The sequence below is a fragment of the Dromiciops gliroides genome, chromosome 4, assembly GCF_019393635.1.
Source record: "Dromiciops gliroides isolate mDroGli1 chromosome 4, mDroGli1.pri, whole genome shotgun sequence".
NCBI classification, from domain to species: Eukaryota; Metazoa; Chordata; class Mammalia; order Microbiotheria; family Microbiotheriidae; genus Dromiciops; species Dromiciops gliroides.
Window position 1 is genome coordinate 337,784,037 of NC_057864.1, and position 12,179 is coordinate 337,796,215.

The window sequence follows — 12,179 nt, forward strand, 5'->3', positions numbered from 1 at the left end:
ACCTTGGGCAAACCACTTAACCTCTATATACCTCAGTTTTCTCATCTATAAAACAGATCATGATAGCACCTACTTCCCAGGATTATTTTGAGGGCCCAATGAGATTGCATATGTAAAGCATTTTGCAAAATTACTCCATAAAAGCTAGCTACTGTGAGAAATATAGGATGTATCAGACTCATGATTGTATTTCATTTTATTAAAATGTTTTGCTATTTTTTTGTTTTTATTACACTACTGTGACTTACCATTAATCTTCCATGCACACACATACACCAGGAAAAGAATCCTTGTTAAGAGCAAGTACATTTAAACAACACAGACATACTGACCATGTCTGCCACATGCCTCATTCCATACCCAATGCCCAATACCTCTCAGCCAAGAGGAAGGAGGCAGATTTCATCACTGGTTCTCTAGAGTCAAGATTAATCATTGATCTCAATTCTGATATATGTTTGTATTATTTTCCTTTTTATTTTTGTGAGCACTGTCTTTTTTCTCTTGGTTTGCCTTATTTGGTTCTGCTACAGTTCAAGTAAGTCTTCCCAACTTTCTCTAAATTTCTCATATTAGTCATCACTTAGGGCAAAATAATATCCCATTGTGTTCATATATCATGATTGATTCAGTTGTTCCTTAATCACTAGGCAACACTTTGATTCCAGCTGTATGTGCGTGGTGGTGGTGGTGGTGAGAGAGGTCTAGTGCAGCATGACTATGTAAATATACCCATATATGTATATATAAACCCAATATATACTCCACATGCACATATGTGTGTGTTTATACATAGATTTTTCCTTTATATACACACACACATATGTATCTCCAGGGCCAGATGGATTTGCAAGTGAATTCTACCAAACATTTAAAGAACAATTAGTTCCAATACTATACAAACTATTTGGAAAAATAGGTGAAGAAGGAATCCCACCAAATTCCTTCTATGAGACAGATATGGTGCTGATACCTAAACCAGGGAAAGCAAAAACAGAGAAAGAAAATTATAGACCAATCTTCCTAATGAATATTGATGCAAAAATTCTAAATACAATATTAGCAAAGAGATTACAGCAATTTATCACCAGGATAATATACTGTGACCAGGTAGGATTTATACAAGGAATGAAAAGCCGGTTCAATATTAGGAAAACTATCAACATGATCAACCATATCAATAACAAAACTAACCAAAATCATATGATTACATATATGTATATATAAATCCAACATATGCTCCACATATGCATATATGCATTATAGATATGTAGACATATGTGTACATGTTTCCTTTATATACATCTATATGTATATATACACATAGATGTATATAAATTCAACATACTCTGTAGATACACATATATGGTTTTTTATATTTTTACAAATTTGTAACTTATAAACATATATGTATTTATGTATGTGTGTGTGTATTTCTCCTTTCCTTCTTTCTTTGACCTTTTTGGGGGTACGTGACCAATAGTGAAACTACTGGGTCAAAGGGTATGAACTCTTCAGTAACTTTTCTAGCATGATTTCAAATTGTTTTCCTGAATGGTTGGCCAATTAATGGCTCTACCTACAGTGTATCAACATATCTAACTTCCCATAGCCCCTCTAACATAGACTGTTTCCAGCTTTTATCATCTTGGCCAACTGGCTACACCCCTCTTCATTTTACAAATAAGAAAACCGATGCCTAGAGAAAGTGATTTTCCCAAGGTCACACAGGTAGTAATTAGCAGATTTGGGACCCTCCAAGGCCATGTCTAGTTTCCATTCTCTTATGTCATATTGCCAAGTGCTTGACTGAAATCCAGTCATACCAACTCCATGGCATCTCCCTCCTTGCCAGTCCAGTAACCCTGTCGAGAGAGAGAGAGAGAGAGAGAGAGAGAAAGAGAAAGAGAGAGGGGTGAAGGTAAAGAGGGAGAAAGAGAGAGAGTAGAGGGGGAGGGGAGGGGGAGAGGGAGAAAGGGAGAGGGTGGAGAGAGAGAGAGAGAGAGAGAGAGAGAGAGAGAGAGAGAGAGAGAGAGAGAGAGAGAGAGAGAGGGAGGGAGGGAGGGAGGGAGAGATCCTCCTGGGGAAAGCAAGTACTTCCAATCAATACAATTATACTCTCAAGGGTACAACCATTAGGACAAGTGTCTTTGGTAGAGTCTGTCCATTTAGCTCTGTTGTCCTGGAACTCTCTGTCCTTGTTCTGACATGAGGAAATCCAGAAGAACTGTGGGAAAATGCTCGTGGAGAAGAAGAGAAGTGGGAAGAGACTATACTTTAAGTATTTTAGTGAGAAAAGGAAGGAAATGAGCATTTATTAAGTACCTTCTATATGGCAGACACTCTGCTAAGGGCTTTACAAATATTATTTTATTTAATCCTTACAATAACCCTGAGAAATAAATGCTATTATTATCCTAATATTACAATTGAAAAAACTGAGGTAGGCAGAGGTTAAGTGACTTCCCCAGCATCACACAGCTAGTAAGTGCCTGAGGCTAGATTCGAATTCAGATCTTCCTTACTCCAGCTCCACTGGTCTATCCATTGTGCTACCTACCTCCTAGAAGAAAAATATTCTTCACAGCATGCATTGGAGATATGATCTGATTCGTGTAATAGGTGCTTTTAATGCCTACATGTTTACTAGATTAGAAAATTATCTGACCCAGCTTACTTAGGACTTTGAGAGTTCTTCATTCATATTGTCAGTGAATCACAAGTTTCAGTTGTAGCCAATGTGAAAAAGCATTGAGAGGCAAAACAGTGCAGAGGATAGAGGTCTGGCCTCTGAGGCAAGAGGTTTCAAATTCTACCTCTGAGACTTGCTGACTGTGTGACCCTGGATAAGTCTCTTACATTTAATGTCCTCAAGGACCTCTTTGAGACTTGAAGTGACAGAACCCTTAATGAGGTTATCTCACCAGAAGCACTCTACAATGAAATGACCATTCTGAACCAAAAGTAAAGGAAAAAACATCTTAGTCATATCTGAGGTATCTCTATAGTCTAAATTTTAATACCATAAAGACTTGAAATTATAATGTCAATCCTCCAGGTATTTCTTAACTCAGGAAAACCACTAAGTGCCAAAATCAATACCCCAGAAAGGAAAGCCCCAAGAGACCCTAAGGAGAGAATTCCCAGGAGCTGGATAGTATAGTATTGACCACAGCAAGAAAAGCAATTCTTAAAGAAAGGCCCAAGAAGGTCCATGTCACCTTCCCTAGCCTCTGACAACGAGGCTGGGTGGGACTGGCCAAGGCCTACCTGACTCCATCCTCCAGTCCTCATAATGTGGGCCGTTCTCAGGAGCCCCGGGGTATTGGGGGAGAGGCTGGCTGCTGAAGAGGTTTTCACACAACAGGCTCTGACACAGCTTCCTCAGGAAGCTTAAGACACAGCCAAGGCTGCTCACCACCGGCAGGCTCAGGAGATGCTGTTTCCCATCAAAAGAAGCTGAGACTGAAAAACCACAGGAGACAGCAATTCAGAGCTGTGTGCATAGAAGGAGAGCTTGGGCCAAGCAGCCTGGGGGCCAAGGAATGCAATCCAATCCAATCAAATGAAAATGAAATAAAATTTAATTGAATTAATAAAAATAAAGTAAAATAAAAAAGAAATGAAATTTAATCAATTAAAATTAAAATTAAATGAAGTAAAATTAAGTTAAAACAAAATAGTTAAAATTCAGTTAATTTAAATTAAATTAAAATTAAGTAAAGTAAAATTAAATTAAATTAAAACAAAATAAAGGCAAATAAAATAAAATGAAATAAGATAAAATAGAAATTTTTAAAAATGAAATTACTAATTAATTAAAATGAATTGAAATAAAAGAAAGGAAAACCCCAACCCCCTCAATGCTGCTGTCTTATACTTGGTTTGGCTTTAAATGGAGAGAAACTTTGGAGCTTGAGGGTCTGTCCTTCCATTTCCTTGGAAAACCACGGGCAGGAGCCTTTCAATATTTTTCTTTTTTACCTTTCTTTTTCTTGGTTCTCTGTTATTCTAATAAGTAATCTTTCTCCTTATCTCATTCAGAACAAAGCCTCCACACCGCTTCCTGGGCACCTCCTCACCATGCTGCCAATACTCTGATCACATTCTCCCTCCCTACCCCACAAACCCTACAGCAATCCTGGAGTCTTCTCCTTTGTTCTTCCAACTTTGATAGGTGAACTTTCTACTTATTTTTTTGAGAACAAGGACTCCACCCGTGCCACCAAATCTGTGCAAATACCCTCTCCCCTTTATTTGTTTTCCACATCCATTAGAATATAAGCTCCTTGAGGTAAAGATAGTTTTGCTTGCTTATATCTGTATCCCCAGTGTTTGGCACAGTGCCTGAATATCATGAGCACTTCAATGTTTACTTGTTGATCTACTCATTCATTCTGCTTTTATCATTCTAGTCATTTATCCAGGACTGATGGTAATGGGGAGGAAAAAGGGATTTGGAGTCAGAACACCTAGGTCTGAATTCCAACTCTACACATCTAACGTTTATTACTTGTGTGACTTTGGACAAGTCCCTTAATCTCTCTGAAACAAAACTGTCATGGGGTACAGAGCACTCCAGAAGTTCTGTGGGGCACATCAAGGAATCTTCTCCTTGAGAAACTAAACCAAAGGACAGATACACCTAGAGAGATAAGCGGAACCAGCTAGCTTGATCTCCACCCTTCATTCTGGTCTCCCTTAACTATGGGGAGATAAGTTTGGGTGTGGCTGTGGCCTTAGTGTCCTGAAGAGAGATCAGTAGCCACCCCTCACCCAATTCCTCCAGTCACTACCAGTGAGGGATGGTCCTCCCTCACTAAAGGAACTTTCCACAGGCAGATGGTCCACCCCAATCAGCTCCCTATAAAAGTACCTGCTGGTCTCCTACTTGAGGAGATTGGTACCTCTGAGCCATGTGCTTTGTGCCTATCTCCCTATGAGAAGTCCAAGGATTTCTTTCATGGTTTCCCTCCTCCCCCCCCTTTCCTTCCCTTGCCCCTAAATAAACTACCATCTTAATTTCACTGCTTTTGTGTGCAAGAGGGTGTAATTCTTTAAAGAGGAATTCCTAAGAACCCCAACCCCTAACCAACCTGTACCCCATTTCTCCCATTACAAAACAAAACAAAACAAAACAAAAATGAGCCAGTCTCCCATGAAAAAGCTGGTAGTGAATAGGATTGCTTACATCTTAAACTTCCTAACCAAGTCATTTCCGAACCTATTAGACTCAATGGCTTCTCAAGTTCTTTCCAGTTTTAAATCTATGTTGTTGTGATTTGCAGCTGTGGTCAGAAGACCCCTTTGTCTGCTCTTTCCCATGAAGACAATGTAGTTTAGTGAAAAGAGGACTGGATTTGGATTAAGGGGCCCTTGATTCAAATTCCTGTTCCAATGCTTGTTGTCTGTATGGTCTTAGATGAGTCACCAACAGGGCCAGAAATACACTGTAGATACTTTTCTGCTTTGAAGTCTTTCTGTGCCTACTGAGAATTCTGCCCTCAAGCCATGGAGAGCCAGGGAAGGAAGTCCGAAGTTGACTGATTGGTGCACTGAGGTACTTCAGGAATAGGAACAAGGCCAGGGGTGCATCAGGAGGACCTCATTCAATTTTAGGACTCGAAGTATGGTCCCACTTCATTATAAGAATTTGAGGGTGACCCTGAACCCTGAAGGTCTGAGTAGTAAGTTACTACTGTAGCAATCTCAAGAGAAGCAGTGTGATATACTGGAAAGAGTGTGGGATATAGGTTCAAATCATAACTCTGCTACTTAGTACAGCTATGTGACATTGTAGGCAGAGTACTGTACTTGCGAGAGAAATGATTATTTCTCTCATTATTAATAACTAATTATTGAGGGGCAGCTAGGTAGTACGGTCGACAGAGCACTGGCCCTGGATTCAGGAGGACCTGAGTTCAAATCCAGCCTCAGACACTTGACACTTACTAGCTGTGTGACCCTGGGCAAGTTACTTAACCCTCATTGCCCTGCCAAAAAAACCCCAAAAACAACAACAACAAAAAAAAAACTAGTTATTGAATCAGAACCAAGGTTTTTCCCCTTTTCCACTTCCTCATCCAGAAATCAACCAGTATGGGAAATTTTTCTCAAAAATTTACCCAGACCAAGATCTAAACAGACAGTAAAAAAAATTCTAAGTTTAGGCTAATGGATGGATTCCTGCTCATTGTTTTTATTCAGATAGGTCTGGAAAAATGTTGATTCTCCCTTTTGTCAGACAGGTAATATGGAAATTGATAAGTCTCTTTGATCAAGATTTGGGTGATGCAAGTCATCTACATCAAAACCCTCACTGTAATATAGCCTAGCCTCTCATCGTAATATTCATTCTCATTAATTGTTAGCCAATCAGAGTTGATTGCCACCCTTGGGAACACCTACTCTTTGAAGGGCATATAAAATGTGAACCCACCAACAGGAGGGGTATGTGGTCTAAGAGAGATGGCCAAATGACTACCCTTTTATTAATAAACATGCTAGCCTTATTGATAAAATTATAAAATTACCCAGAAACTACATCTCTTAAACTTTTTAAATGTCACACTTAGAATTAGGAATACTTAAGTATTCCTAATACACTTACTAGCTGTGTGATCCTGTGTGACACGTAAGCTCTATCTGCCTCTTTTTCCTCATCTGTAAAACAGGGATAATAATATCACCTACCTCAGAGGGTTGTTGTAAGGGTCCAATGAGATAGCATATGTAAGGCACTTTGCAAACCTGAAAGTGTTATATAAATGCTAGTTACTACTACTACTACTACTACTACTACTACTACTACAACTACTATAACTACTACAACAACTACTACTACTACTACTACTACTACTACTACTACTACAACTACTCCTACAACTACTACTACTACAACTACAACTACTACAACTACTACTACTACTACTACTACTACAACTACTCCTACAACTACTACTACTACTATTACCACCACCATCACCACCTTGTGACTGTGGGCAAGTCATATCCTGTACCTTTATTTTCTCATCTATAAAATGAAGGGGTTGAACTAGATGCTTTCTGTGGGCCCTGTCACTCTAAATGAATGATCCTCTATGACTCTTATGAAGGGATCATCATCCAGCCTGCTCATGGGACCCTGTTATTCCCATTAGTATAAACACAAGTGTGTTTGCTACTTTGAGAAAAGGAGAGACAATGAAAGATCAACTCATCCCCCATGGGATGTGGGCCTCAGTGTTTTGTGCTTTTTCTCAGAAGTCAGCAAATGTGATGCTTCCAATCTGTCCAACAGCTCATTTCATTAAGCAGATTGGAACATGGACCAGGATGTTTGTGGTTGGTGGAGGGCTGGGGGGAGGGGGAGGGAGAGGAGGAGAGGACAGGAAGCTCATTCTCATTTTACCTTGTAGAAAAGGGCATTGAATCAGGGAGGCATTAAGACTATGCCTCTGGCAGACAGTGTAATCTAGTGAACTAACTCCCAGATTCCCAAGAATCCTGAGTAATATCCTTGGACCTTCTGTTTGGTAAGTTCTGTTCAAGTAAGTCATTTTGTCTTATATCTCATCTGTAACATGATATAACCACTTGGGAACTCACTCCAACATGTAGTGGTAGTATGAGGATTCAGCTAAAGTAATGATTTAAAATGCTATGAAAGTCCAAGACCAAAATGTTTAGTAGAATCATTTATAATAATTCCCTCATGGAAAGGAAGCTTGGCAAATGTCCTGGCCTCTTGTGGTGCTGGATACTGAATGTACTTCCTGTAAATTAGAACTTACTAGGGTCACAAAAGGGTTATGAGGGGGCAGCTAGGTGGTACAGTAGATAAAGCACCAGCCCTGGATTCAGGAGGACCTGAGTTCAAATCTGACCTAAGACACTTAACACTTACTAGCTGTGTGACCCTGGGCAAGTCACTTAACCCTCATCTCCCCACCCAACCCTCCCCCCCAAAAAAAGGATTATGAATAACAAAGAAAGAAAATTGGGTGAGTAATATTGGTTCTCTAGTCCCTAAGTTCAGTGGTCAGCTGAAGTTTAGTCTGTATTGGCTTTATTTAAGAGTTTGAACGTGGTATGGTAGAAAGAATATTGGCTCTAAAGTCTGAGGATCTATTTTCAAATAGCATCTCTGATGCTTACTACCTGGGTGACCTTGGGCAAATCACTTAACTCCATGGGCCTCACTTCCCTCACCCATAAAATGAGGGGGTGGGACTAAATGACCTCTGAGGTCCCTTTAGGTTTTAGATCCATGATTCTGTGAACCCTACTGTCAGGCTGTGCCTGGGTCCCTGCCACAGAGCAAAGAAAACATGGATGCTTCTGTGCCTCAGGTAAGGCACTCAGAGCATTGAGTGAGGGCCTGGGCTCTGTGTTCATTACCTACTAATGGCACACTCTTTTACAAAAGACACTTCTTATGTAGTGAATAAAAGCAGATGTTTTCTGTCCTGAATTTCCATTTTCCTCTTCATCTAATCTCTAGTCAAGCCCTTCATAATAATTTCTTTTAAAATAATGTTTGCAGAATGTTTCCAGATTGGAATCATGAATGTGAGCCCATGCCAAAGTCTGAATTGACCATCCGTTGACAAGCAGACCCACCACCCTGCCTAGATGGAACAAAAATATTATAGGAAATCATTGCTTTCATTAATTTTGCTGCCATAAAGAAGGGAAAGACCTGTAAAGTGATTGAATTAATGACTTTGATGCTGTTACTTGTCTAAATTAAATTTGATTCACTTTAATTCAATAGAGAATTGGTACATGGTCCAAGGAACTGAGTTCAAATCCCACTGATGATGCTGACTACCTCTGTGATATTGGGCAAGTCACCAAACCTCCTGGGACCTCAGTCTATTCATCTATAAAATGAGGATTTGGGATTAGACGGCCTCTGAGGTTCCTTCCAACTCTAGAGCTGTGGTCCCAGAATCAATTCAACTCAACAAGCATTTACTTGGCACCTACTATGTTCTATGCACCAAACTTGGTGCTAGTACCCATCAGAGGGATTGGACATTGGCAACTAACACTCCCTGAACTCATGGACCTACAAGTTTATTTCTCTCTACAGTCATGCAAGCACTTAAGGAGATGGATGCTACTGAATGTAACAGAAAAAATGAGAACACAGTGTAACCTTTGGAGGGATTGAGTTTATGGAAGGAAGTCTCCATCTGGGTCTCTTTCACAAGTTTTCATTCTAAGCCTGTAAAGGGAAGGAAGATGTAAGGATACTAGAGAAAAAAGAATTTCCATGAAGTATACTCAGTTCAAGGTCAACTATATTAATCACACAGGGGTAGAGGTAGAGGAAGTTGAGGATGAGCTTGTTTGACAAGAATAGCTTAAGAGAGATGCAAAAGAAACAGAATCCACAGTTAAAATAATTCAATATATTTGACTTGAAAACCCAGCCAAAGACAAAAACTCAGTCAGAGAGATGAACATTCCTGCTGGGTCAAGAGGCTGTTTCTCCCCTGCCCTGCTATTGGTCAGCCAGGAAGGAACAGATGGAAAAGATGGGAGATGGGTGGTGGAGAACAGACTTTGGTGGTGGGAGATAATCCAAAAAAGAAGAGAGACTCATACAATGCAGAATTATAGATGGGGAAGGGACCTTAAAGATTACAGAAATCAAACCAGTTAATGCCTATAAAGGACTTTGTAAACTGGAAAGTGCTATATAAATGCTAGTAATTATTATTTATCTAACCTTTTCACTTTACAGATGAGGAAACTGAGGCTCAGAGAATTAAAGTGAAAGAGTGGCAGAGCTGGGACTAGAATATAGTCCTTCTAAGTCCCCATTCAGGGTTCAGACAATCTTCTTATAGCTGAGGGGTGACCTTAAGCAACCAGTTGTCTTTAGGCTATGGGGCCCCCCTCTTATTTTGATGGAGGCAAGAATCACTTGGGATTTCAGAACCTTTGGACAAGCTCTGGTTCTAAACCATCACCCACTAAACTCAGACCTTGATTTCCCAATTGCATCCTGTTGGGAAGGTCCCCGCTTATTAGCCTTCCAACACTCAATCATCCTCTTTATCCTCATACCTTACCGGACACCATTTCGCCACCATATCCCTGCTTGACCAGGGAGAAGACTGTCTTCTGCTGGTGTGCACAATCAATGCATGCCTGAACCGCCTGCTGCAGGACTGCTGAGGGCCTCTCAGGCCCAAAGTGCTCCGGGAGCAGTTGTACCTTCTTCCTCTCCAGGTATGGCCCCAAGTTGGCTTGTTTGTTGACATAAATGCAAACTGCAGAAACAAACACCCAGCAGCAAGTGCTTATTATGGAACACTGGGGATTAGCTCATGTTGAGGGCCTCTCCCAGGTTTTCACTCCCTCTTCCTTCCTCTCTTGGTTTGGGAAGTATCACTGACAGTCCTGGAATGAGGAATTTTCTTGAAGCCCTGCAAAGTACTAGGGCAAGCACCCAACACTACCTCCTGAGGAGAATGATGGAAGGATCAGTATAATTGATATTATCATCAACCCTTCCATGAGGCTGAAACTTTAGCCTCAGGGGCTTTTCATCACAGAACTCAGGGGCTGAGACCACACTGGAACCCAACAACATGATCTGTTTATTGATTCACTAATGATAATGGTCCTAAGCTTCTAATATTTAAAACATTCTGGTGGCAATTTTCCTAATGTGTGTACAAATACAGACGTACTCCCTTCTTTCCTTTCCAAGCATCCCCCAAAAGTAAAGTATGCCTCCTTTTTGATGACTTTTTTCTTTCTTTAAAAGAGGTTTAGAAGTCACTGCTAAATATCACAAATATTTATCAATAGAGGCCTACCTAGTAAAAATACTATTTATTTATAACTGGAAAGGTATGCTCATTTGCTCTTTCTGGTCTTCTAATGTAACTGAGGGGTGACTTCAGGATTCTGACAATCACTGTCCTGGAAAGGACTGAGGAGGATAAAAGCTGTTTGAGGGCAGGGCTATTTTTCATTTTTGACTTTGTGTCCCCAACACCTGACACATACTTTGCACTTAATAAATCCTTATTGGATCAGGCACACAAGGTATATTTTTTTCTGTCTTCCCGAGGCAACCAAACAGAAAATGAATCAATGGGTCATATACCATAACTTGGGTTTGGAATTTACTCTGACATGTTGTAGTAAGTTTGGGATTTTTTTCTCCATTCCCTGTCTGCCATTGGTATAAGTGTACCAACTGCCCAAGCAATCCCTGCTGCACTATTTGTAAAGGCTGTGGGGGAGGGCAGGACTTCTTGGAATCATGGGCCAGAAAAAGAGAAAGGAGCTATTCTGCAAAGTTTTCCCTGAGGGACTGAAATTCATTTAAGTTCCACTCATTTGATGAGCATTCATTAAGCATCTACTATATATCACACTGTGCTAAAATCCAGGGAATGATAATATTGAAGTCATGCTATCACAGTAGATATAATTGGGAGTATCTTGGGGATGGGGGAGGGAAGGGAGAGAGGGAGAAAAATTTGGAACTCAAAATCTTACAAAAATGAATGTTGAAAACAAACTTTACATGTAGTTAGAAAATAAAATAAAATACTACCAAGAAAAAATTAAGTAAGGATATAATTGGCAGATTTCACAGGTAATCTTTGAGGTAAAATATGTCCAAAGTAAAATGCTGTTCTCTGCTTTCTGGGGAAAAGATAGGGTGGTGCTGGTGCTCTTTGTAGGAAGGAAGGCTCTTTGTAGCAGAGATTTTCAAGGAGTATTTGTTCCTCTGGAAAGAACAAATAAAAACGTCCAACCACAAAATACATGAAGGATCTGATGATCTGTGATTTCCTCAGTGTTGTGGTGGGGAGCTTCCAGTATGAAAATTCCCTTTGTCAGCAATCACCAACTATTCTGTGACTGCTAAGTCCTCAAACATTGCTTGAGGCCTAAAAAGGTTAATGGGTTTGCCCATGGTCTTATAACCAGTAAGTGGCAAAGGCAAGGTTTAAACTCAGGTCTTCCTGACTTCAAAACAGTATTCTAACCATAATACCATTTTGCCTCTATGCTACAAAAAAAGAAAAGAAAAGAAAAAGAAAAGAAAACATTGTCTGTCTTTCTACCTACCTACCTATCTAATTAGAAGGTAGAAGCTCTTGTATACTTGAAGAGAACAAGCGACTATGGTGCTCTTTCTC

General features: G+C 40.1%; 1 protein-coding gene across 1 annotated transcript in view; it reads right to left on the bottom strand.

The window, feature by feature from the left end:
• Positions 1 to 12,179, bottom strand: part of SCML4 (Scm polycomb group protein like 4) — a 184,760-nt gene that overhangs the window by 59,307 nt on the left and 113,274 nt on the right. The window contains exons 4-5 of the mRNA XM_043963422.1: positions 10,086 to 10,286; positions 3,271 to 3,465 (exon numbers count right to left, since the gene is read on the bottom strand). Of these exons, the coding sequence (XP_043819357.1) occupies positions 3,271 to 3,465; positions 10,086 to 10,286 (396 nt within the window). The remainder of the gene's footprint in view (positions 1 to 3,270; positions 3,466 to 10,085; positions 10,287 to 12,179) is intronic.